The sequence below is a fragment of the Dryobates pubescens genome, chromosome 33 (assembly GCF_014839835.1).
Source record: "Dryobates pubescens isolate bDryPub1 chromosome 33, bDryPub1.pri, whole genome shotgun sequence".
NCBI lineage: Eukaryota > Metazoa > Chordata > Aves > Piciformes > Picidae > Dryobates > Dryobates pubescens.
The window spans coordinates 8,387,278-8,414,112 of NC_071644.1; the positions used below are offsets into that span (position 1 = coordinate 8,387,278).

General features: G+C 45.6%; 1 protein-coding gene across 7 annotated transcripts in view; it reads left to right on the forward strand.

Annotated features, from left to right (window-relative positions):
- PLCH2 (phospholipase C eta 2) overlaps nt 1-26,835 on the forward strand; it is a 74,340-nt gene that overhangs the window by 35,939 nt on the left and 11,566 nt on the right. For all 7 annotated transcript variants that reach the window (XM_054175954.1, XM_054175956.1, XM_054175955.1 and 4 more), the window contains exons 2-20: nt 3,946-4,092; nt 4,399-4,642; nt 5,115-5,244; nt 9,929-10,099; nt 11,788-11,881; nt 14,366-14,569; nt 15,326-15,446; nt 17,146-17,317; nt 17,719-17,826; nt 19,640-19,798; nt 21,522-21,614; nt 22,094-22,194; nt 23,144-23,241; nt 23,573-23,755; nt 24,179-24,286; nt 24,471-24,595; nt 25,053-25,137; nt 25,590-25,736; nt 26,132-26,211. In XM_054175954.1, the coding sequence (XP_054031929.1) occupies nt 3,946-4,092; nt 4,399-4,642; nt 5,115-5,244; nt 9,929-10,099; nt 11,788-11,881; nt 14,366-14,569; nt 15,326-15,446; nt 17,146-17,317; nt 17,719-17,826; nt 19,640-19,798; nt 21,522-21,614; nt 22,094-22,194; nt 23,144-23,241; nt 23,573-23,755; nt 24,179-24,286; nt 24,471-24,595; nt 25,053-25,137; nt 25,590-25,736; nt 26,132-26,211 (2,570 nt within the window). The remainder of the gene's footprint in view (nt 1-3,945; nt 4,093-4,398; nt 4,643-5,114; nt 5,245-9,928; nt 10,100-11,787; nt 11,882-14,365; nt 14,570-15,325; nt 15,447-17,145; nt 17,318-17,718; nt 17,827-19,639; nt 19,799-21,521; nt 21,615-22,093; nt 22,195-23,143; nt 23,242-23,572; nt 23,756-24,178; nt 24,287-24,470; nt 24,596-25,052; nt 25,138-25,589; nt 25,737-26,131; nt 26,212-26,835) is intronic.

A 26,835-nucleotide genomic window follows, 5' to 3' on the forward strand; every position in this document is an offset into this window, starting at 1 on the left:
TTATAAAGAATAAATAGATAGGAAATAAGTGAAGTTTAAAGACTAAAAATAAATGAGGATGATTGGCCTCTGTGATGAGCCACAGGATGCTGAGTTCTCAGAGTAACAGAAGTTGTTTTTAATAGCAATTCATTTGATTCATAAGCAGTATGTCAAGCAGGAATTAGTACTGATGCATTCCTTTAGTGTAGGTGCCTGTGGAAGGAGCAAATCAGGTTGCTGTAGCCACCAGCCAATGTTAAAACTCCTGTGATAAGACCATTGCTTGAGTGAACGTCTTCAGGGTTGGAAGTGACATTCTGGGGGCCTTTATTGTGACAGTGCTGTGATGAACTGTCATGGAGATTCCTCCAGCTCACCAAAATCAATTGTACAGTTCAAATGCAGGGTTCTCAAAATGTCTTCTAATCCCAAGGCTCTGCAGCTGAACAGAAGCCCCACCACACTGCACTGGGTATATTCTCTGTTACCTGGTTTATATTGTTGTATCTTGATTTTTAAAGGACTTGATGCCTCCTGCCTAAACTGGAACTGCTGTGCCAGGCAGGAATAGTTGGAGCCAGTCAGTTCTTCTGGTTTACCTGTTGAGCCAGTCCTAGCTGCATAACCTAGAGAGGTTGTGGAGTCTTCTTCCCTGAAGATACTCAAAACACACCTGGATGCAATTCTGTTTAGCCTTCTGTACTTGAACCTGCTGCAGCAGAGGGCTTGGACTGAATGATCTCTAGAGCTCCCTTCCAACCCCTACTATTCTGCTAAAACCATTTCCAGTAAGAATTTTAAGATCCCCCAGTAATTATTATCCCTCAATGGGTTTGCAGTGCTGAATGCATGACAAGTGTGGGAGTCCTCTGCATGCTGCAAAGCTGTTGTGGTTCAGGGACCCTGGAAGGGAGCAGCTTGCAGGGCACAGGTACCAGAGGGGTTTCTCTAGGCTCACAAGCATGCTGCAGCCTCTGGAGGCCCTGAAGAGAGATAAGCCTCTGAAATTCATCTTCCTCTCTTAGAGGAGTGGTTGTTTTAAAGCCTGCATCTTGGCAGAATCTGTTCTGGGGCAGCACTCAGCAGGTTTATGTGGTCCTGACCTGCAGACAGGCTGAGGCCGGAGCTGTACAACCTAACCTAGAGCCACACTGAACTTTGGACCTGCATCTTTTGGCCACATTGGTCCAGGTATAAAAATACTGAATGACTCAATCCTTCATCCTTCTTTTCATCCTCACATGCTTGAACACTCCCACTCCTTCACACATTTACATCAAACCCAGAACCTCCTAAAACACAATGATGCTGCTGAGCCATAGCTAATTAATTACCAGACATTGGAACATCTTTCTAACAATAAAGCTGAAACTGGGCTCTCTTTTTTTCTGGTGTCTTATCAGGACAAATGGTGTAGGGATTTATGATTTGTGTAGCTTTGTTATTTATTGCTACTTGAGAAGTTTTTATCCTCAATGTTACTATGATCTATGAAGAATCACTTGGAGTCTTTTCACTGCCACAGCCTGGTGTCACTTCGTAAGAACACAAGAATGGGACTCAATGTTCCACCTCCCTCCTTCCTGCTCTGCTGTGGCATTGCCTTTTGCTGCACTACAGAGATCCATCTTCTCTCCCTGGCTGTGTTGTGTCCAGATGCAAACCGAGGCAGCTCATTACATCAAGAGAGCTGAGCCTCAACTGAGTTCTGCAAGAAAGGTGCTGTTGAAGTGCAAAATACTACTCAGCCAAGAAGAAAACTTCAGCCTTAATTGAAGATAGCTAGGAGCCCTTTCCCCCCCAGATTATTCATTGCAAGACAGGGATTTTTATTTGAAGTGCAGAAGTAAATCCTTAAAGAAGGTGTCTGAATAATGGTAAGGAAAAGCAGTTCTTCTTGTCTTCTCAGTGTGCTCAGCTCATTTACATGCTGTGAAAGACTTCAGAAACAAAGGGTTTTGTTGTGGGGTTGGTATCAGTCACTACAGTTTGTTTATTTTTTTTTATTTGCTCCTGCTAATTTTTCTTCCCCTCTCTCTGATGCTATGAGCTGTCAGGCGTGCAGGCAGGTGAAGGTCTGTGCTTCACTGCACATCTCCACTGAGACTGCAGATTGGGAACAAATTCTTGACAGTGAGGGTGGGGACACTCTGGAACAGGTTGCTCAGGGAGGTTGTGGTGCCCTCTCCCTGGAGATGTTCAAGGTCAGGTTGGCAACCTGGGCTAGTGGGAGGTGTCCCTGCCCATGGAACTGGATGATCTTTAAGGTCCCTTCCAACCCAAATCATGCTATGAATCTCTGGCTGTGTGGTTATAAGATTCAAATAGAAAGACACTTACCACCTCCAGCTGCAGATACCACCTTCTTATCTTGTTCCTAATTTAACACCTTCTCTCTGCAGCTATTTTATTACTACAAACAAAGTACTCCACAGAACTGCCATTACATTTAATTTTTCACTTGGTACTAGTGGTTTGCTCTCACATTTCATCTTGTGGAACCTTCCTTTTCTGAGTAAATTAATTGAGTTTGTCTGAATGAGAGCTCTAAAGCACAGGAGTGGCAGTGACTGTTTGTTTGTGTGTTGGCATTTTCTTTTTACTCTCCCCTGCTTCTAATGAGGCTTTTGCTTCTGTCTGAGAGGCAGACTTGAATCACCCCAAGGGATTGTGTTGGTTTTGATGCATTTTGGGATACATGGAATAAGTGTTTTCTTTTGGGCACTGTTGCATCTCTAATCTGTATGTACAGAGGGATAAATGAGGAGCCTGACCTCAGAATTTCCTTGTATTTATTTATGACTCTGTACCCACTAGCAAATGCATGATGTGTATGAGTGTTCATTCTTCTGTCTAGTAACTGACACTTCTCATTTCCAGGCCTAGGAAAATCTATAAATACATTGGACATGGTAATAGTTTTAATTTTACTGGAGCAGGCCAGGCAGAAAAGCCACAGGAAAATGTGGTCACAGGCTGTGCTCTGTCATGATGGGGAATAAATGGGAGAGCTGGCAGAGCAGGAGAGGCTGCCTCTGTGCCTGGGACACAGCCAGGCACTCACAGTTTGCATTAACGTTGTCATGCTCCTTGAACAGATGAATCTCAAAAGGTTGTCTCCTGTGTGGCAGGCTCAGGCATGGCCCCAGCTGGCCTCCCATGGGCTGCACGTGGATGAACCTCAGTTTACCAGCAGTTCTCAAGGCAAGGGAAGGAGACCTGCTGAGCTGGGCAGAGCTCTTTTAGGCAGCAGCTTCTCCTGATGCTTGCTTTGAAGGCTGCTGGCTGCACTATGTCCTGCTGCCAAGTCCTTGGGAGAGCAACAGGTTTGAAGAACCCAGAGACTAGGTACAGTACAGGTGAAAAGCCTCCTCCTAGGAGAGTGTGGGTTAAAGTAATTTGGGAGAAGGAAAACCTCTTGGATTCTTACTGCAGTAACTAGAAGGAAATTTGTAGGAGAGGGATTTTTCATGAGGGTGTCTGGTGACAGGACAAGGGGGAATGGTTTGAAGCTGAGGGAGAGCAGGGTTAGACTGGGGCTTAGGAAGAAGTTCTTCAATATGGGGATGGTGAGACTATGGAACGGGTTGCCCAGGGAGGTTGTGGCTGCCTCCTCCCTGGGGGTGTTCAAGGGCAGGTTGGATGAGGCCTTGAGCAGCAGAGTCTAGTTGAGAGGTGTCCCTGCCCATGGTGGGGATGTTTGAGCAGATGATCTCTAAGGTCTCTTCAGCCTGAGCCATTCATGTTATAGGATCCAAAACCATAAAATAGTGACAGGTGCAGTATCTGAGTGCCTTCCCCAGAGCACTGCTCAGTGCAGATACTATCTGCTCTGTTCTGTTCTTGCAGCCTCTTCCTAGGAACTGTTCCTTCGGCCGCTGCTCGGTGTCTTTTCTTCGTGTAAAGGTGATTTTCAAAGGAGCAAAGTCTAACTTGCTGCTGTCAATTTCCCTTTCTCTCCAGTGGAAAGATGCATGAGTTCCATGCAGGCTGGCACCCAAATGGTCAAGCTCCGGGGCGGTTCCAAAGGGCTGGTTCGCTTCTACTACTTGGATGAGCACAAGTCCTGCATCCGCTGGAGACCCTCGCGGAAGAACGAGAAAGCCAAAAGTGAGTGTCAGCCACAGAACCTTTCTTCTGGTCCCTCCTAGGGTCCTGCCAGAGGTGATCAAGAAGCATGTTATACTTGAATTTGAAGGGCAGGAAATGGCATTGTGGTGATCCATAGTTAATGTAAGTTGCTGTCAGCCAAGCAGGCTGCAGCGCTGGAGTTGTGAATGAGTTGCAGGCAAAACCTGCGTGAAATGGAGAGCTTGCAGCATGCGGTTTGGGTCCTTTCTCCACAGGATAAGAGCATCGTGTCTGCCCAGGCCATGCACACAGTCATTAATGGGCTACATGCTTTTGCCATTCTAGTTTCTATCGACTCTATCCAGGAGGTTTGTGAGGGGAAGCAATCGGAGATCTTCCAGCGCTACGCTGATGGCAGCTTCGATCCCAATTGCTGCTTCAGCATCTACTATGGAGACCACATGGAATCTCTTGACCTGGTATCTTCCAGTGGAGAGGAAGCACGCACCTGGATCACAGGCCTGAAGTACCTGATGGCAGGGATCAGCGATGAAGACAGCCTCTCCAAACGCCAAAGGACCAGAGACCAATATCCTTCTGATGCTATCTGAGAGCATTGCCTGCTGGTGGAGAGCTACCAGTGGCATGGGTGTTACTTGCTTTGTAAAAGTGATCACTGGGATCAGAGCTTTGAAGCAGAGACAGAGAAATCCTTGAAGAGGATTGTTTGGGGCAGGATGTGGAGAGGAGTGACTGGAGTGGACTGCAGGACATGCAGGTACTGCTGCATCCATTTCATTTGGTTGTACAGGACAAAGTGTGGTGCAGCGTGGAATTTGCTCAGAAGTTACCACTTCTGTGCTGTAGTGTGAGTAAGGAGCATGTGTTGTATGTTGAGCATAGCAAGTCTAGAAACTGTTACTGAAACAACATGAGGAGAGTTCTATATTGCCTCTTGCATTCGCAGTCTCATTTATAGCACCTTCTAACGTGGAAAAAAAAATCTGCACATTCAGAAATATCCCTTCGTGTTCCATCCTGTTCCTTAACTCCTGTTCAATGTGGTTGAAGCAGACATTTGATGAGGCAGATAAGAATGGGGATGGCAGCCTGAGTATTAGTGAAGTGCTCCAGCTGATGCACAAACTGAACGTCAACCTGCCCCGACAAAAAGTCAAGCAGATGTTTAAGGTAAGAACCTGAAAGGTAACTGTTAATAAAAGAAGGCCTGAGCTGCTGGAGCCTTGACATGAAGCCTGGGAGGAGAGATTGTAAATACTTCAGCAGCTGGTTTGTTTCCACTCTGCTGGGAGATACTACACAGTCCATTTGGTAAATTGAAAAGAACTCCAGAAACACAGCTCAGAGAAATTGTTATTCATAGAACAGGCTTTACATCAGGTACCTTCTGCCCTTACATAACACAAAGGCACATGGTACAAAGATTGGTTTTCTGCTGTACTTGTTGATCTCAAAGTTATGTTTCCTTCTCTGATTACCTTTTCTCCAATAAACATAACCTAGTAAAGTATCCAATGGCCTCCAATAACTGCCTCTAGTAAAAACTTCCCTCTCTGGCCTGTGTTTTTTCCCAAATGCTAAGAGCTGTTTGTTCAATGTTGCATTCTGCTGATCTTGACCCAATTTATTGAGCCACTGAGCTGTGGAGGTGTGTATGCTTTTGCAATCGAAGTCTGTTATGTGAAGGACCTAAGCAGAAGATGAATCAATAGGTTTCATCATGCCTGACTTCTGCCCTGCACTGGGCCAGGGACATCTCAGCATCACCTTCCAGCAGCTCTGGTATTTTAGAGAATGTTCTCTTGGGCTGTGAGAGATCATTTAAAGAAGTTTAGTGGCACTGGAAGGGATCAAATCCCTGCCTAGCAAAGGCTTTCCAAACAGTCTAGATCTGGCCAAGGCAGTCTGTGTAGTGAGTAAGCTTTGCCTAACTTAAGGTAGAGAAGTGTTCTAAACCAAAGTTCGTGAAACTGAAGCAGGAGTGAAGGAATGGCCTAAGGTCTCACACAGATCTGTGGCAAGGCAAAGGTAATTCTCTTCTCTGATTGTGCTTGAAGGCTGAGCCATCCTTTATTCCAAGCATTTACTGAGGTTGTCCAACTGCTGGGCATCTTGCAATTGATGTAAGACTGATTAAAGATCTTCACTTTCCCAAACTTTCCTCTTGTTTTGAGTGATTTGATGAAGTCTTATGGAATGCAACTACCTGAATACATTTTGGGTTTTTTCTCCTTTCCCCTGTTGCTGTGTGGCTAGAAGAGCACTTTGAAACCAGCAGTGCTCTTGGTGCTGCTGCAGTGCAAAAATTCTTCTTATATTTTTAATCTTTCCTTTAATGTACTGAGGTGAGAACATTAGAAACCTTCAGTCCTATGAAATGGAAACCTGAAATCATAGCAGAGTCTCTGGAATCATTCTACTGAAGGGTGATGGCCTCTAAACTGTAGCAGAAGAGAGGAGTGCTAGAGAATAATTTGGGGAAAGTGTAACTTGGAAATCTTCTGACTACTTTGACAGGGAAAAATAGGCCTTGAAACCTTTCTTCTCTTCCATGCTCTATGTATTTATTCTAATGCCTCTGGGTTGGAAATATTTTTAACTTACATCTCTCTCTGCTCTTTCTTTCATCCTGCTGACAGCTGATGCTGAAGCCTGCCTGGTTGTTATGTGCAATGTAAATTCCTTTGTGGGTCCACAATGTTAAAATATGCTCAAATGGAGCATGGAAAACAGGATAACTGCAAACAGCAGCACAAGGTTATGGAGGGGAGGAGGAAAGGCTATTGGGAAGTTTCCAGTAATTAGCTGCTACAGTTTGGTTTGGGTTTTTTTTTTCCTGGGGTATGCATCAGTCTAACATTTTAGCCATGATTTGGGTGGGTTGTTGTTTAGGAACAGAAAATCCAACAGAAGAAGAGTTTGTAGCTAGGGGAGAAATTGAAACAGCAGTTTGGAAACAGAGTTAAAATGATTGAGTGGTTTGTGTTTGTTTTGGCTTGTTTTGTTTTTCTCTCCTGTATGTTACTGAACAAAAGAGAAATAAAAGGTTTATAGCACAGAGATGCCCCAGGAAGCTGATGCTCATTTCTCTCAGGCTGCCCTGGCTAAGCCAGCCCTCAGTTCAGAAAGAAGAAATGTTTAAGTGGGATGAAATGCTGCTCACTGGGAACTTGCAAATATCCTCTCCTTTAGGCCAGGCTGGATGAGGCCTTGAGCAACCTGATCTAGTGGGAGGTGTCCCTGCCCTTGGCAGTGGGGTTGGAACTGGTTGATCTTTAAGGTCCCTTCAAACCCAAACCATGCCATGATTTGATGAATCTATCAGGAGTTAGTTTGTGTCTTTCAATTCTGCAGGTTACGATCCAGCTGATGGATTAAGAGCTGCCTTCTTATAACCCTGAACAGTTTTGCATGAGGCTATTGCATTAAACAGCAGCTTGCCCCAGATGGATGTCCCCTGCCCAGGGCAAGTTCTTTACATTCCACAAATGCTGGAAGTCTGCAAGAGTTTGTGCTGCTCTGTTAGGTCCTGGTTGTTTCCATGCACAGAATTGCAGTCTCTGGGGTGCCCTGGACTTGAGGGCTTCTGAGCTATTTTAGTTGTTCTGATGCAATGTCTGGACAGAGCACACAGGTACCTTGAGGAGCAGCTTGTGCAGTTAGGTGCCTGCACATCTCACAGGTGGAACAGCAGCTGTTTGAGCACTGCTTCATGTTTACTACAAAGTCATGCTGGTCACTGGGCTTTCAGTAATTCAGTTCTGGGACATGTTCCAGGCTCCAAAGCCTTGGAGGCTCATGGAGGTACAGCCAGAGAAAACCAAGGGGGTTGTCTCATTACTTTTTTCCCTTCATTTTTTTCCCCCCTTTCATACCAGCAAAGACTGGGGGAGAGCTGAAACTGAAAACTCATTACAATTAGTAGATTAAAGTGGGTCTTGAACCATTAGGTTTGAGGCAAGCCAAAGAGAAGAGACTGGGTAAAACTTGCCTGGGGGAAAAAATCTGCCTTGTTTATGCTGTGTTTAAGTTTTCCTGGTTGTAAGCAGTGACAATGACTGCACATCTCAGGTGCCTTAGAAATGCTATTATCTACCAGGACAAGGTTTGCTTTTTCCACATGCAGAGCATTACTGAAGCTGAGCTGGTCTCAGCTGAAAATAGAATTGCTATTTGGTAGCTTAGAATCAGAGTATTAAGTGGGCCTGGAATTAAAAAATCAAATTTCTTGGTTGATGAAATAGCTGCACCAAGCCTTTTAGGATCTAATAGGGCAGATTACATGTAGGGCTTGAAGAAAGTTGCCTGGAATATTAATTTTTCTGGTTATTTCAAAAACCTTGCCATAGTTACAAAGGGAAAAGCCTTTTTTCTTTGCTCATCTTAGCTCATCTTGCTCACAAATGCATTTTTGTGCTCACCTGGGGAAGCTTCATCTCTGACTTCATACTCCTCTCTCTTCCAGCCACTTCCTCCCTAGAGCTGGCAGCTTCAGCATTGTGGCTGCCACAGGCACTGTGCAGCTGGGAAGGAGACAAAACAGGGAGGTCTGTCAGGATTCAAGAGTAGGAAGCAAATGCAGGATGTCCTTTGGAAGCAAGGGAAGAGGAAGCTGTTTGTGGGAGCTTTGAAAGTTTCTGTGGGTGCATTAGGATAAACTGCAGGGTTATGGCAGTTCTTAGTCTGGGCAAACAGCAGTGAAGTGATGCCAGCTTGCCAGGACAGAAGTGCTGTGGGAAGGCTGCTGGGTGCTGCAGTCTGAGTTTGGGAGAGCTTCTTGGCAGCATCCTCTCTCTGGTACAAGTGCATGTGTAGCAGTGTCTGAATGAAATTCAGTGAGTAAGCTGCAGAGTTGGGAACAGTGTGCCTGGTTTGTTTGTGTAGTGATTTTGTGGCCTGAAAGTTGCTTTAATATGTCTCCAGTGGAGGTGAGCAGAGCAATATGCTGACAGCTCCTTTATTGAGAGCAAAGTGGGGAGTGCTGGGTGAGCATTTTGCCATAAAATATGCAGGTCTTATCTATCCTGTTTGGGAAACATTGCAGCTTTCCTCTTTCATACCTTCCCCTGGCAGAATTTCTCATTCATTCTTTCCCATGCTTCTAGGAGCAGGCTTTTAGGAAACAGTAATTGCATAATCTCTCCTCCAAATAGCTCTGTCACTGGGTGGATCCCAATGTCATCAGACTTTCACAAGATTTCTTTGAAGGAGGTCCCTCTTCACTGTGTGCACACAGTGAGAAGTATTGCTGGTGCAGCTGAGGGTGGTGTGGATCACAGGCTGGGGCAGCTGGCCCCAGAATTAAATAACCAGGAGCCAGCTGCTGTAGGGGATGGCTGTAGCAAGGAAGAGTGTGTCATTCACTGAGGAGTTCTTCTTTACTTGTGAAATTAGTGTTGTTGCAAATCTTTGTGGCCATGGGTTTAAAAGGTATCCTCCCAAATCCTGGATATAAAACCAAATGTGAGGTGACCTGGGTTCTAATAATCCCAAGGGAATACGAATGGGAGATTCTGCCAGACATCTGCAGGGCACACTGTCTCACTGCACTGCCATAGAGAGAAGAAATCCTTCCAGCAGGGCTCCCTGTGGAACAATAAGGATCTTAAAAGCTGTTTCCTGGCTCGTGCTCTATTGCATACACTCCAGAGGTTCAAAGGGCAAAGCTGTGCAGAGCCTTCCTGTGCCTGCTAAGCCAACCTGCCCCAGCAGGCCGTGCACCGAGTCGCCAGGTCAGGCAGCGGCACCCTGCGTGTGCTGGCAGCATCGCTTCATTCTCACGCAGGAGAGCTTGGTCAGGCTGAGTGTGGCTGGGCAGCTGGGGGTCTCACTGCCCTCTTGCTGTGTGGTGCAGGAGGCTGACACAGATGACAACCAGGGCACGCTGGGCTTCGAGGAGTTCTGCGCCTTCTACAAGATGATGTCCACGCGCCGCGACCTGTACCTGCTGATGCTCACCTACAGCAACCACAAGGACCACCTGGATGCGGAGGACCTGAGGCGCTTTCTGGAGATTGAGCAGAAGGTAGGCCCAAGACAGGAGAGGGCTTCCAGTCTGCATTGCTTTCTGTTTGCTCCTGGGCATGCAGTGCCTTTTGGACAGGGTGGGAACCTCTTGGTCATGCCTGTGCAGAACAGGCAGTTAGATGCCTCTCGATTTTCATCTTGTAGGCTGGCATGACTGCTGCTGGAATCTTCTTGCTCTCACCACCTCTTGGTTTTGTTCTGCAGGCTCTTCTGTGCCTCTCAGTATAGACTCCACAGGCTTTTTTTCCCTTGCATTCTTTTAGGACAGTTCCATTGGTGTTTGTCTTTTCCCAGTATTCAGCACCCTGGTGCAAGGTGGTGGTTCTGGCTCTGCTTTTGACTTTGCCTTTTCCTCTCATGGCCTCTTTTGAAGCTGTGTGCCTGTAGGTTGTGGATCTCCATTAATTTCTTAGACAACATTTGAATCTGATGAATAGGCCATCTCTCTGGCAGTCATCTTCTCAGATAAGTGGGGTGTGTTTCCATTTCGTTGGTCAATTGATCCTCCAGATGGTGAGAGGGAAATGAACATTTGCCACAGGACACAAATCAGCTCTGCTCATCACTGATGTGGACAATTCATGCCTGTGGGGCTTCTCTGCCTTGCCTGGTGCCACCCATTCTCATACAGTGTGTCCAGGGAAAACAAGTGTTCATTCTGTCTGCTGCAAGCTGGACCAGAAAAGCCTTCTGTTGCTCCAGAGCTTTATTTTCTGAACCCAGCAAGCCTGCAGTGTATGGGCAAATAAGGAGTTAGGTGGTTTTTGTTTCTTCCTGTTATTCTACTTTGATCTATTAGGTTCTAAACTGCCCCCCACAAAAGGCATTGATCTGGTGGCAGACATGCTGGTGGTTTCATTTCCCCCTCAGCAAATTCCATCATGCCCAAAACAGTCATCAACTTGGCCACTTCACTGGCAATCCCCTCTGGGAAGGATTTGCTGCACCATCCAGGACAGAAGTATTAAATAGCAGGGATAATAATTAGAGGATAAATCATCATTATGGAGTAGGAATATGACATATTAGTGGTAACCTTGAATTATGGAAATATTGCAAGTTGTCAAAGGCTACAGCTTATCAGAAATGGTCCTTTTTAAACACATGGCACTTTCACAAAGACAATTTCCTCCCCCCATTGTTATTTTCTCTCAGCTGGGAGTGCAGAACCACCTTGGAGTTAGCAAATTCCCTCCAGGAGCTTTCTGAGAGCATTTTGTCCTGATTCTCCCTTATCCTCCTAGTAACTGATTGTTTTTCTGTCTGCTGCATAAAGATGAGCTACTTTCTTGTTTTATTTTAAAGTAAAATCCCTTTGATAATGCAAAGTAATCCTTTAATCCTACAGGAGAAGAAATCCCATTGGTCTGTGACAAAGCTTGTTCAGTTTGGATGCTCTCTGTGCCTAGCAGCACTCCAACCAGAGCTGACCTACAAAGCAGAACCCATGTCTTTATTGGCTCTCATCAGGCAGCTGCCAATAGGACAGAAACTTTTCACACACCAGTCTGGGTCTTATCTGACCTGACACTGATTGACAGGAGTGAGAATCTCACTGGGGAACTGCAAATCCTTAGTAGCACCATGGATTATCTGGCCAGTTGTTAAAGTGTGCAGAGATACACACAGCAGAGCGAGGAGCGGCGCTGCTCAGGAGTTAACTCTGTACTTTTGCTGCTCCTGCAGATGACAAATGTAACTGAAGAGCACTGCCTGGAAATCATCAGCAAGTTTGAACCATGCCTGGAGAACAAGAAGGAGGGAGCTCTGGGCATTGATGGTAAGCTGGCTGCTGGAGCTCTTGGAGGGAAGAGGCAGCTCTTGAAATGCTTATGAGAACGTTGTTTGCATAATGCATAGCAACAGAATGTTTTCATAATGTGCAGAATGAGCTTTTCAGGAGGGTTTCTGTAGTGTCTTTGTCTTCTGAGGGACCTAAAGAGAAGCTGCTGCTCTGTGGAAGATTTTCAAAGGTATGTATCAGGATGGAGCAGCAGTGACTGAAGGTCAGCTGGTGCTGGCTGTGTCGCTGTTTGTGCTGGTGGGAAATACAGCAGCACTTAGTTGTGTCATTGCTGCAGGTATTTTTGGAAATCCTTTTAGTTTTAGTAAGAGAAGTGATCTGACCCAGAGCAAACATGTGAAGTGGGATGACAGATGAAATTTCTCCAGAAGCCTGCAATTCTGACCTCTGCTGCTGAAGCCTTCACTCTGAATGTAATGATGCTGTACCATCAGGATGGAAGCTGTTATTTTGAAGACTTTCCCTTAAATAGTAAATGTTCTGACAGATCTTCCTGACTCCAGGAGCAGAGTACCTGGGTTCTGTGCCACAGATCTAAGACCTTTTGAACATCATGGAATCAGTCTTGCCTGTTTCTGGGGGGGTGTTGTCCAAGTGAGAAGTGGCAGAGGAGAAGTTCAGTTTGCTTTCCTGCATGCAGAAGGGGGCTGGTTCTGGTCTGTTGGGTAGGGTGGGTGTTGTGGAAGACATGATGGTTGCTTAGGATGGGTTCAGGTCTGCTCTACTTTCAGACTAAATCTTCACACTTATTTTTGAGCTTACACTAATGCCAAGGGAGTGAAGCAGCTGACATATCCTTGGTTTTATTTTTTGCTGTGTTATGCTCAGTGGCAGTCACATAAATAATGAACAACCAGGTTCATTATCTTGCCTTCCTCTTAGCTAGGCAGGTGAGACTGGGCTTTGCAAACAGCTGTGGCCTTTCATACCAGGCAGAAAAACCTCCTAAATATCTGTAGAATTGCCAAGAATGGATGATAAAACAGGGGAGAGTTTGTGGTCAGGATTAGAGAGCAGTACAGCATGGGTGACTTACAGCTGGGTGTCTGCTACAGATCTCCTGGTCAGCAGGAAGTAGATGAGGTCATTTTGAACCAACTGGAGCAGGCTCTGCTCCTGGTGGGACACTTCAACCATTCCAGTAACTTGCTGGGAGTGCAGCAGAGCAGAACATGTCCAGTCTAGGGCTTCACTGGTGAAGGAGATTTCTGGAGTGTATTCTGAGCAGAGGTGAGGGAGGAGCTGACAAAGGGCACACTGCTGGGTTGGTGGTGACAAAAGAAGGACTGCTTAGAAAACACAGAGCTACATATCTGCATGCATGTGTGTGCACACAGAGGAGTCAGCCTCCCCTTGTCTCTGTGTGTGGTTGAGGCTTTGGATCCCTTTGTTCTCCAGGAAACAAATCAAGTGTTGTCTGGTGGGCTGAACTACACCAGCTATGGAAACTGGAGCTGTGTGTTTATTCCTCAGCTTGGTACAGCCCAGACAAGAGCCTCCTGCCCACACTTAGAGGCATTTCAGTTGTAGTAAAATGCTAGTAGAGAGGTTTTCTTTTTTCCCATTCATGTTTATTCATGAGTCTGCATTGCCTTGTACTCAGTTGTGATGGCTTTTACCATAAGCTACCTTGACCTGTGACAATTTGCTCATTCAACTTAGTGCTGCAACACCCCTCAGTGGACCCAAATAAAACACTCTGCACTTCTCCTGAGTGTGTAAATCCTGGGGGGCTGCAGTGCACACTGCTGGCAGTGTCCTCATTCATATTCCTTCATCCTAGGGCTGATAGAGCCAGACAGTGAGAGCTCATTCTAACTGTTTCCAGATTGTATATTAACAAGTGCTCAAAGCAAACAATGGAGTTGTTTCAGAGGCTGCCCCAGCAGTGGTGTGTGGAATTAATCCTGGAGCAGCTGATTGGTTTCTAGTAAGAAGTCATGATTGATTTGCCAGGAGTGATTAGCTGTGTGTTTGCTGACATACGCTGTGCCCTCTCAATCTTTCATGGTGTCTGCTCCACACTGTGTTGGGCCACTGGAAGCTGTCTCTAGGCAGTACAATGCCATCTGTCTTCCAACCCACTGCGCTGAGGAGCAAGGCCAGGATATGGCCAGAGATCTCTGGAAGCTTTTATGCACCATGGAACTCCATGTCCCAGCAGGGCCTTTTCACAGGAATTAGAGGCTGAAAATGTCAGGTTTGGATTCAACAGACTTGCTGCTGCTGCTTTTCTGCAGAGGCAAAAGAGGAAAATGGAGAAAGCAAGCAGAAAATTCCTGAAAGCAGGAATTGCAGTCGCTCATCATGACAGCTGAGATGGAGTGATGCTGTCTATCTAACTCACATGTGCAGGAAGGGGATGGAGAATGCAGGGCTGCATTTCTAGGCTGGTTGTAGGAAGGCTGCAGCAGGAGAGAAAGAGCAAACTGTGTTCCTGACAGCGTTGTTTGTTCACAGGGTTCACCAATTACATGCGGAGTCCAGCGGGAGACATCTTCAACCCCGAGCACTACCAAGTGAATCAGGACATGAGCTACCCTTTGAGTCACTATTTCATTACCTCTTCACATAATACCTACCTCATGGGAGATCAGCTGATGTCCCAGTCTAGGGTGGACATGTATGCATGGGTGCTACAGTCTGGCTGTCGGTGTGTGGAAGGTAAAGAGCATGAAGGAGTCTGTGGTGGGCTCTGTACTTCTGGGTTTGTGGCAGAATCCCTGCTACATGTGAGAGGAGATCTGGGGTTTCCCTAAGGGAAGCAGGCTTCTGCTCTGGGTAGTGCTGACAGTCTCTGCAGCCTCTTTTAGTACCTTTCTGAGGTATTATATCATCTTCAGTATCCTGCCCACCACCAAAGTGCTTTCACATGCTTTCAGAAAGCAAATACTCTGTTTTGCTCAGCTTAGATTGTGGCCATGCCAATGGCTGCTTCAGAGGAGGAAGGTGTGATGAATTGTGATTGTAAACAAGCATGAGGCTAGGCAAAGCCCAAGGAGGCTGGAGAGGACTCGGTCTTGGCTTTGCTTGTGGTGTGAGCAGCTTGGCCAAGATTCTCTGCTTTCCTTTTCAGGTCCAGCAGTAGCATAATAAAAGTAGTGCTGTGCTGTGGCACCTCTCTTCCTGTTGTAACACTCCTCAGTATCTGTGAAATGAGAGCTGTTTTGCTTGGGGCTTTCTCAGACAATGGGAACAGTTGTTGGCACCCAGCAGAATGGCAAGGCCAGGAAGTTTCTTCGGTGGAAGAACATGCAGCACAGCAAGGGAGGGGGGTAGAGATGGAGGGTGGGAATGAACCTCTGCCCTGCTGTGGTGGGTGCATGTCTGGCTGGGTGACTAAGGGGAACTGCAGGGACTCATCTCCCCACAGAAGGTGGCCCCAGATGTCTGATGGGTGTTGTTCTTTCCATTCTACAGTTGACTGCTGGGATGGGCCGGATGGTGAACCGATTGTCCACCATGGATACACTTTGACTTCCAAAATTCTCTTCAAAGATGTGATTGAAACTATCAACAAATATGCCTTTATCAAGAATGAGTATGTATAGAGTCTGCCAACTTTGGAGTCTCAGGGCTAGCGACTGGAGTGCTCCCTGGCATCCTTGTGGAGGCAGCTAGTGGAAGCCTGACCTGTTCCTGCATCTGCCAGCCAGAATTCTAAGTTGTTTTCTGTGGGGACAGAGCCTTCAGCAAGCAGGAACAAGGCAAAGCTGTCTGAGTAGGGGCAGGATTCTGTACATAGTTGTGGAGCTGCTTTTATCCCACCTGTAGAAGACCAGAGGACCAACATGTTTGGGCAGTGAATGGCTGACCTTTTCCCCACTTGTCTCTCTGGATGTGTACTCCAGGGATGGTGAGGGACAGGATAGGAAGCAAGTCAGGCAGCAAAGGGACACAAAGCCGCAGGCTGTTCAAGAGAAATAGGTTCTCCTCCCTACCTGTACAGTGCTCAGGAAATCAGAATCACACAATGGGATGTTTAGTATACCTTGGCAGCCCTCTCCTCCTCCCAAGAGCCAAGATGTGTGGGACAATCTACTTTTTAAATTAAGAGAAATTAATATCTCTGTAAAAGTGCTCCAGAAGCTTCTCCAAAGCTGTCCATCTGCCTTCATTAATAAAGCTAAACTTGCTCTGAAGTTTCAGCCCAGATAAACTGGTTGTCAGCCTGAAACTTCTGGATCTGCCTGAAAACATGATGAATAAATCACAGGCCAGCTGGCCAGCAGAATGCATAGCAATGCTTTGGCACTCCTTGTGGTTCTTAAAAGCTTTACAGGGTTAACTGGGACCATCTTACAACTTCTTATTTGTGGTGGGGTTTTTTTTGCTAGGTGTTGATGCTCAGGGTCAGAGTTTGGCACTGAACAAAATATATTTTAGGCTTGCAGTTGTTTTCTTTCCCAGGCCAGACTGCAGGCATACCTATTAGTAGCCTACAAATCCAGCTAGGGAACTAGCTCCAGGCAAAGCTGGGAATTTAACTATAGTCAGCAACTGGGAAAGCTTTGTCCTGCAGGCATTGTCTAGCTGAAAGCCTCATTTTTCCTGATGAGAAGCTAATGAGGGCCAGATGTTAGCATAGGCATCTTTTTATTCATAATTAGTTTAAAATTAATGAATCCCTCTTACTTTAGCCCTACCAAACTGCACTGTGTACTGGCTTCTGTGTTCACCCTAAAAATGCATCAGCTCTAAACAGAAACCCATCTTCAGGGTCCTTTGGTATGGCACCAGCCCCTCATTAATAGCTTAATAAGCCTAGACAGTAGGTTTATCATTTGGGTGTTGGAAGTGGGAATGTAAAGCTAAGGAGCCCTTGCAATCTTTTCAGTCCTTGGAACCTCTGAGAGTACAGAAGGGCAGAAGCACTGATGGGAGAGGAGAGCTGAAGGTCCTGGCTACTTAGTTTTCCTTATGACTGGCTTGTGGAATCTCTTTGATAGGAATTGCAGGTCAGACTGAGTAGAGTAGAAGAAAATTGAGCTCTGGGAAAGAATGTCTCAGACCAGATTGCAGAAGTTTAATTATCCTTTGGCTGTCAGAAAATGGAGCATTCAGTCTGGAGTGAGTGTTGGGGTATGAGTCCTGTGCCCAGACAGATGCCTCTCACCCCTGTGGATGTCATTGCTGGTGATGCCTGTGACAGGAACAGCTCAGACAGTAATAACCTTCATGCTCTAAGTGCAATAAAAGCTGAATTCCCAGCTGATGCTCCTTGCTTTTGGCTTTGCCAGGTATCCTGTTATCCTGTCAATTGAGAACCACTGCAGTGTTGTTCAGCAGAAGAAGATGGCTCAGTATCTCACAGAAATCCTGGGAGACAAGCTGGATCTGACTTCTGTGCACTACGATGATTCTACCAAGCTCCCTTCCCCAGCAAGTCTTAAAGGAAAGATACTGGTTAAGGTAAAAGCTTGCTTTGTTTGTTCCATCCCTCTTCTGGTTTGTGATGGTTATGATTTCTGCCCAGTTATCACTTAGACCCTGGCTGAAATCATTTTACAAGAAGCAGTCTTTAGGAACCTGGTACTTGAGGTTCTGAACAAATGCATCTCAGCCAATAAGAATCTGCCTGCATGCTTTGAATGCTTTTATTGGGTTAGTTTTGAAATGTGTGCTAGCAAGAGCTGCCTGCTAGAGCTGCCTGCTGCCTGCTAGAGCTGCCTGCTGCCTGCTAGAGCTGCCTGCTGCCTGCTAGAGCTGCCTGCTGCCTGCTAGAGCTGCCTGCTGCCTGCTAGAGCTGCCTGCTGCCTGCTAGAGCTGCCTGCTGCCTGCTAACTTTCCTGTGTAATCATTTTACCTTCTAGGGGAAGAAACTTCCAGCCAACATCAGCGATGATGCAGAGGAAGGTGAAGTTTCTGATGAGGACAGTGCTGATGAGATTGATGATGACTGTAAAATAATGAATGGAGATGTAAGTTAAGTGAGCATTTGAATGGAAATGTCTCTTCAGTTTTCCCATCCCAGTGAGAACAAACCATCTCTGGAACCTGGATGTGGCCCAGTCTTTAGGATTCATCACAAGTCTTTTAGGTTCTAAACCTTCCCAGGGAGAGATCTGACAAAAGTGCATGCTAGGCAGCACCACCTTTAGTGGTTATTTTTCAGCCTTTTAATTTTCTATTTCAAGATTCTTTATTGCATCATAGATTTCTTTCCCTCAAGTGTCTCTTTGGTTTGTTGGATGCTGGGTTTAGTTGTTTTTTGCTGCAAGGAGCTGTTAAAAAGGGAGATATTTTAATCCTGCTTCATTCTGAAAATCCCTTAGTTCTATATCTGGTTTAGAAGTTAATTTTTTCTGTCACTTTAATCTTCTGGCAAGTGACATTTTATCTTAGGGAAGCTGTAAAATACACAGCAAAACCATTTAAAAATATAAACTAGATTGCCTTGGAGAGAGATTCCATTTTCAGTCCCCTCTCCCTCAGGCTGTTTCTTCATTTTGCATTATGGATTTTGATTCTTTTTATCTAAAACTAAATGAGAAACTTCTTTATGAATAAATCTACCAAAGGGGGAAAAGAATGTGTTTATTTGTCTCTTGATGACTGTGTTTTAGCATATCACTTTGCAGACCTCAGCTTTAAAATATTGCAGTGGTTTCATTCTTCATGGTTTGTGACAGTTTCTTGTTACATGATGCAGCTTTTCCAAGGGGAAGGTATTGTACACCCAGGGATGCTGCAGTTCAGTCCTGCTGGCTTTCCACCTATGTAGGATCAGGTCTGGTCTCAAGACCTGGCCTTTTTGAACAGGGAGAAAATGAGTTGAAAGCAAAAGCAGGGCAGAAATGTCTCTCATGGTCATGGGTTGGGTTGGAAGGGACCTTAAAGCTCATCCAGTTCCAACACCCTGCCATGGGCAGGGACACCTCCCACTAGCCCAGGGTGCTAAAGACTTCATCTAACCTGACTTTGAGCCAGCTCCAGGGAGGAGGCATCCACAAACCTCCCTTGGCAACCTGTTCCAGTGTCTCACCACTCTCACTGCAAAGAATTTCTTCCTAATCTCCAGTCTCAATCTGCCCTCCTCAAACTTCAATCCATTGTCCCTCATCCTGTCACTCCAAGGCCCTGTCAAAAGCCCCTCCCCTTGCCCACACATGAGCTATTTATGAAGGGGTGTCAGATAATGTTTATTTTTCTTTCATGAAATGGATGGAGCAATTGATGTCAGTAAGGGAAGTGTCATCTTCCATAACTAAGATGAGTAGTAATATCTTCTGGCTAGGTGTATTACCCTGACTGAAGGCTCAGCAGGCATTGCTTTGCTGACCTCATTGTCTTTGTTACTAACAGTTCAGTTTGCTGGGAGCTTTGCTAATGCTTTAAGCCCCACGTTTCCTGAGCCTGGTTTGCTTTCCAAGCCAGATTTTGAAGAGCCCAGAAAATCCTAGCTTGTTTCATGAGAAATTTAACTGGGAATTCTTAAGGCCTACTGAGGAAACACAATCTGTCACCTCTTAAAAGACCTAGGATGGGGAATTTGTGCCTCATGGATAGAAAAGAAAACTCTGGAGTTCTGTTTTTATTTCCCTTGCTTCCTCACCTTACCCCAAGTCTGATCCTGAGCTGCAGGTAATGGCTTCACACTATGAAAAGGAAGAACTTTTTTGTTTCCTTTTGTTCTCACCTACATCATTTCAGTCTGCATTCATCCTGGCTGCAATTAGTAAGACTTTTTTTTTTCCATCCTTACCAACTTTAATGATTCTGTTTTGTTTGTAGGCTTCTAGTAACAGGAAAAGAGTGGAGAATATAGCAAAGAAGAAGCTTGACTCTCTGATAAAAGAATCCAAAATCCGTGACTGTGAGGATCCAAACAATTTTACAGTTGCCACGCTGCCATCCTCAGGAAAGGCTGGGCTCAAATCAGACAGTAAGAAGGTGAACATGATTTATTATGCTTCACTTCCCCCTAGTCTTGCTTGCTGGTTTGTTTACCTCTGTAGCTACATAGTACTATTGTTTTATACTGACGCTGCTGCTTCTGGTGGTTGATGTCTTAAGCTGGGCTTCTAAATCTGTTGTGAGAGTCCCCAGTAAAGATAGCTCAGTTTACCTGAGGTGTCTGCAGCTGCCATAGCAGCTACAGAATGAGCTAAGGAATGCTCAGCACTTCCTTCAAGCAAGGTAGTGTGAGTCACAGGATCAGTTCTCTGGACTCTATTTGCCCATAGGTCACCATCCCCAGTCTGGGTTAACTGGGCCAATGCAACTGAGGAATAACCAGAGAGGCAAAACTTCCACCTGGGATGTGGGAAATCCAAATTCATGCCCCAGGTCAGGTTTTGGTTTAACTGGGGTCTTGAAGCCATGTTTTCTGTTCTTGCCTCACCTCCCTGACCCTTTGGCTGTTTCCATAGGTAAGAAAACAAGTTCCCTTCTGTAATGCTTTCTGTAATATTTGGCCATGACATCTTATTAATACCTTGTGTTAAAAGGTAAAAGCTCTGTTCTGAGGAAGAATTCCTACTGCATTGTATCCATCTGGAAGGAGCTGCTTTTTAACTTCCTGCTAATGAGCTCTTAATTGTAGCTGGCTTTGATTCACACTTGATGCAGAGGGATGGCTGCAATTGCAGATGAGTAATGGACTCTGGCAGTCCTGCCACACACAAACTGAGAGGCCTTCCACCTCTTTCTCCCAAGTCCAACGACTTTCTCCAGTGACTGCAGAAAAAAGAGGTGTTTAGCATTTCCATGTGGGGTGTTTTGTTGGCTTGCTGAATAAATCAGCTTCAGAGCTGAGCTCCTTCAGTTAATGGTGATGCCAGGTGAATATCCCTGTCAGCTACACAAAGATTTTTTTTCTGGCTCCCACAGCAATTGGAGCATGAAATGCACACATGAAATGACTTTTCAACAGAGTTGGGGTTTTTTTCTATTCTAAAAAGTGCTTACTAAAGTTGGGCTTCTCCCCCTCCCCCCCAGTTCCCAATGTTCTATGCATTTATATTGGTAATTTAATTTTGTATTAATGCTTATTTATAAAACTGTGCTCTCAGCCCACAGACTACTCTTCATGAGTCAGGGTTTCAACCTAGGTGAGAACTTCAAACTGCCTTCCCCAAACTCTCTGCAGCATGATGTGTGGACTTTTAAGCCTCACATTTTACATTGCTGTAAGTGACAGTTACCCCTGTAAGATCCACTAAGGCTTCAGGAGTCCTTTGGCACAGGTGATGACCAGAGTGGTCTGCCTTTGTTAGTCAGCAATGCAACTGTTTAAAGCCAGGTGCACCACTGAGCACTTTCAGGGTTGCAGGTTACAGGATTTGTATCCCTTTCTTACCATGGAATATCCTGGTTAACCTCTGTAATTGCCAGAAGCAAGTCCTCTTCAGCTATGGCTTTAAAATGGTTTGGATTGGAAGGGACCTCCAAAGGTCATCCAGTCCAACCCCCTGCAATCAGCAGGGACATCAGGTTGCTCAGAGCCTTGTCCAGCCTGACCTTGAATATCTCCAGGGAGGGAACCTTAACTACCTCCTGGTCTGTATTTCCTCAGTCCACTTTAATATTTCTTGCTTCCCAAACTCTTTCTGATGATGCTCACCTGAGCTGTCTGTAGGTCTGCTCCATTATTCTTTCTGTTTGGTTGCTTTAGAGTAAGGTTGAGGATGATGTGGAGTCTGGGGAGGAGTTCAGCAGCACCAAAAGGCCCAGCCGGTCGCTGATGGGCAGCTTCTCTAAGCGCAAGGTGAGCTGCTCTGGAGAGCTCTTCTGCACTGAATATTGTTTCCTTGGGTGAGTTTTTTCTTGGCACATGGTGGAGAGGAATATCATAATTGAAATGTCTGTCATCATCAGACTGTTCACTGAATAGACAGGCTGGATATCTGGGTAGAGCTGTACATAACAACAGATAGCTTCCATTTACATCGAGGTCTGGAAGCATCCAAGATCTAATCTGAGAAAAGAAAAGGAAAAGAAATTAATTTGCACCTTTTAGCTGAGGATTTTTGATTCCTTGATTAAAAAAAGGTCTGAGCCTTTATAAAAACTCTGAGCCTTCCCCCAGTGCCTGCCTGTCATTCTGCAGTACTGACTATTACAAAAGCTGTCACTCCCCATTTTCTGTAAGTAACATTGGCATAACAAAGCAGAAATGTATCCAGCTGCTCCAGCTGCCTCCTTCAGCCACTGATGATGTTATGGTTTTATTTCCTTGTGGCACAGAAAAAAGGAAGCAAATTGAAGAAGGCAACAAGTCTGGAAGAGGGTGAAGATGATTCAGATTCTCAAGGAAATGTAGCCAGGAGCTCTGTGCATTACAGCAGGTTTGTTAGCAGCCCTGTTTCTAAAAAAGGTCCTTACATAAATGTACCTCCTCAGTAGATGTGCTCCAGGTCTAGAAGGTGTTTGAAGGCTGCAGGCATCTGACAAGAGCCTGGTATAAAATTAGAGCTGAGGTCTGCCACAGAATCATCAGAATGATCTCTTGGTGCCATTGAGGCTAATTAGCAAAGTACAGTGCACCTTGCTTGTGTGTTGAGCTCTTTCCACCCCACCCAGCTGACATCGTGGCTGCTTGACTGGTGGCCCAGTGAATCCATTAGGGTGGATCTGCAGTGGCTCAGCTCCCCAGCTGATTGCTTTTCATAGTTTTATTATTTTCCAAATGAAGTTGGATCAACATTCAGGTGATCATTGAGATTTTTCTTTTGAAATTGTCTCTTCAAACATCCTGACATCAAAGATCCTTTGCAGGATGATTGCCCAAGCTTCAGGCTTCAAACATAAGAAATGAGGTCAAGGAGCTTTCCAGAACACTTTGGAGCTTGCTTTGGGAGGTTGGTAGATAGGCTGTGAGTGATAACCTGAAGCAAATGAGGAGGATCAGAGCATTACTTTCTTACTGCTTCTTTGGGATTCAGAAGTTTGGGGTTTTTTTGTTGGCACTTGACTTGAATAGTGAATATAGATGTGAAAAGATATGCCACTCCTTGGTCAAAGCAATTTAGAGTCCTCCCCACCAGGTCTTTGTAGGTGAATACTTATGGCTGCAATTAACATGCAAGAGCAGAACTTGTTCTGTGTGTTGGTTCCACATCATCTCTGCTTTGACAGTGAGGCTCCGTGTGATACAAAACTCTGAAGTACCTCCTTGGTGGAAGAAAACCTTGGTAGATTTCTTTACCCTGACTGATTATTTACTTCTTTATTTTAACTGTGAAAGAGGAAGTGGAGTCAGTAAGTGTGGGAAATGAATTTGTTTTATCTTTCTAGGATAAACCGACAGAAGAAGACAATGAAGCTGTCCAGGGCACTCTCTGACCTGGTGAAATACACCAAGTCTGTTGGCATCCAGGATGTTGAAACTGAAAGTAGGTCGAACTGGAATGCTGAAAGTGATTGCAGTACAAAGAAATGTAAAGGTTTCTGCTCTTGCATGTCGTCTTATCAGAAGCTGGGTGGCTGCTTGATTCTGTTTGATTTGAACTTCTTACTGAGGCTTCACATCATTCATGATACTCAGCTTCCTCCACTGAGCACAGTGGTTTTGCTGTCAGGGAAGGAAAGTGTGGTTCCCTCTGAGCGGGATGCATTCAAATGATGCTTGATAGTGATGAGGAACCAGTGCTATGGAGTTTTAAATGCTTTACCAAGATAAGAAAGCAATAAATAAGGAGAATCATCATCTTCTCTCTGTTGTAGTCTCTTCCAGCTGGCAAGTTTCATCTTTCAGTGAAACAAAAGCCCACCAGATCCTGCAGCAGAAGCCAGCCCAGTATCTGCGTTTCAACCAGCATCAGCTGTCCCGCATCTACCCCTCCTCGTACCGTGTGGACTCCAGCAACTACAACCCCCAGCCCTTCTGGAATGCTGGCTGCCAGCTTGGTGAGCAGAAAGAAAACCTGTTTGGGTTTGGTTTATTTTTGGAGGGATATTTTAAACAGGAGCTCTGGAATCATCCCTTAAAATACTCTTGAGTTGTCTGCTCTCCCAACTGTACCAACAGTTGCATCCTTGGTGTTACTATGTTGTTACCTTGATAGATTGCCTCCAACAGGTGTTTTACATGCAGGTAGTGGTCTGATAAATGGAAATAAATTAACTCCTGGGATGCAAGAGGGCTCCTTTGGAGACCTTCTCTTCCTGAAAATGTGATGGATGTTAGATAAGAGAATTCTTTTTCATGGAACTGGAGGGTTTTTCATCCAAGAAATCAGATGTATTTAGGTGTCCTTCCTTTGGGTCCTACAAACCAGGATGCTGTTAGCCTGCTCAGTGTGTGGTGTCACCTCTTGTGTTTCCACACAGTTGCACTAAACTACCAATCTGAGGGGAGAATGCTGCAGCTGAACCGGGCCAAATTTAGTGCCAATGGGAATTGTGGCTACGTCCTCAAACCAAACTGCATGTGTCAAGGTAAGGAAAGCAGCAAAACAAAGTGGATCACTTCTTGCCTGAGATGAGTGGGTGTGGATCCTTGTTACAGCTGGTTTACAATTGCTTTTTTGATGCTAAAGCAAATCAGCCAGAAGGTTTCTGTAGCTGAAGTCACCCCCAAAAGGGCATGTCTTTCCCATCCTGTCACTTCTCATTCTTACAGGTGTCTTTAACCCAAATTCTGAAGACCCTCTGCCTGGTCAGCTGAAGAAACAGCTGGTTCTAAGAATTATCAGTGGTCAGCAGCTCCCCAAACCTCGTGATTCCATGCTGGGAGACAGAGGAGAGGTGAGAGAAAATCAGTGATTGTTCAAACTGGTATGAACTTACTCCCCATGTCAGGAGCCAAAATAAACACTCTAATAAGCATTGAAAATAAACACTCTCAAAAGAAAATGCCTAAATAATCTTAAGAAACAACGTGCACCCAGGCTGTCCAGGTACCAAATTTACAGTTAGGTACCCTAAACTACCCTGAACAAGAGCAAGTTTAACCTCCAGCTAAGCACTTGTAGCCTGGCTCATCCTATCCAATTTCCTGTGCTCCCTGATTTGGTTGCTCTCAGTGTCTGAGCTAGGTCAGGTATCCACACTCCAGAAACCTGCCCTCAGAAATAAAAGCCCTGGGAAAGCTACAGGAAGTTAGATGGTGTTTAAAATGCCTAATTATGACAACAATGCCATGTGCCTGAATTTCATCTTTGTCACTCTCTCTTTTCAATCTCTGTTCCTTTCTGCTTTCCAGATCATAGATCCTTTTGTTGAAGTAGAAGTTATAGGCTTGCCTGTCGACTGCTTCAAAGAACAAACCAGAGTAGTTGATGACAATGGTAAGGTTTTGTGGGGTTCAGGGTTTTCATAGCTGAAACATCCTCTTCCATGCAGGTTTTGCTCATAAAGATCTGAGTAGATGAAATTTGGAGCCTATTATGACTAAGCACCAAAACATTGATTTAAGTGTTCTTGATTTTAATCAGTCATGTCTGGCTTCTCACTCTGTGTGAGAGAAGGGCATTTTGAGCTTGCTGTGGTCAAAAGAAAGTCAGATTGTCCTGCTGAAAGGAGGCCTAAATTTAAGTAGAATCCAGCTCTGTTTCTTGGAAAGTCTTTTGCTGTTGTGTCTCCTGCTGGAGCGAGTGGGAGTGCAGAATTTTCCAGGAACAATGATCCTGCTCTTAGGAAGGCTGGAATGACGTTGCAGTGCAGGCATTCCTCACGTGGGCAGCCTTCCTTCTTGTTCCTTGTGAACAAAATATCCAACAGCTGACTCCTTCACCCCCAGGTTTTAACCCCATGTGGGAGGAAACGTTGGTGTTCACGGTGCACATGCCAGAGATCGCCCTGGTCCGGTTCCTGGTGTGGGATCATGACCCCATCGGGCGTGACTTCATCGGGCAGAGGACCATAGCCTTCAGCAGCATGCTGCCAGGTAAGGCAGAAGCGGGGAGGCTCAATCATAGAGTTGTTGCAGTTGGAAAAGCCCTCTAAGATCAGGTCCAACCATCAACCCAACACCACCATGGCCACTAAACCATGTCCCCAAGTGCCATGGCCAGAGGTATTTTGAGCACCTCCAGGGATGGGGACTCCACCCCTGTCCTGGGCAGCCTGTCCTAAGAGACAAGAAATGGCTGTTAGGTTTGTCAGTGGTGTGACCTTTGGGTAACTGAGTGTGGTGAGGTCATGCATGAGCCTGGGTGCTCGTTGTGAGCAGGAGCTGGGGCAAACCAGAGTCACTTCTTTTGCTGTTTACAAAAGGGAAGTCTCTAGATGCTCTTCCCATCCTGTTTCAGCTCCTTGACCGCTGTGCTCACTCTGTTTCAGGTTACCGCCACGTGTACCTGGAAGGTATAGAAGAGGCATCCATCTTTGTTCATGTGGCTATTAATGACATCTGTGGTAAGGTGAGTGCCTGCCCTGTGAAACACCACTGGCATGCAGAAATGAGCTGGCAGGAGTTTGTATCCCATGAGGGAAGGCCAGTGGGTGAAGGTCTATGCTAGAGTAAACCTCATCTCTGGGTGGTTGTGGTAGCCTGAGAGCTTTCTTACTGTGCATGGAGATAAAGGCAAGTCACAGGGACAGGGATAGCAAGAGATTGTTGCAGTGCTGCATGAGGGAGCCAGAGGGAAAGGTTATTTCACTGCAGCATGGACACATTGATCTAGAGGCAGGCTGTGTCCAGTGCCCTGAGTGCACCTTGCTGAACAAAAGCTTACACACCTCAGCCACGAGTGCTTGCTGCCTGCAAAGCTTGCCCTGGAAAGGCTCTGCCTGCCTGAGGCTTTTGCATTTTAAATGGAATGAAATCCTTTAGGGTAATTTGCTTTGGGGTTTTTCTGTAACAGCATTTAAAATGCAGAGGACAAATGATCCTTGTAATAGTTGTTGCAGTTGTTCTCATTGCTTATCTGTTATGAGGAGAGTGCTTCACAGAGCCACAGCTACCTGGGTGCTGTGTCTAAATTGCCATGAGTGATTCCAAGCTGAAAGCAAAGCTCTAACTTCAAACCTTCCCTAAGGTTGGA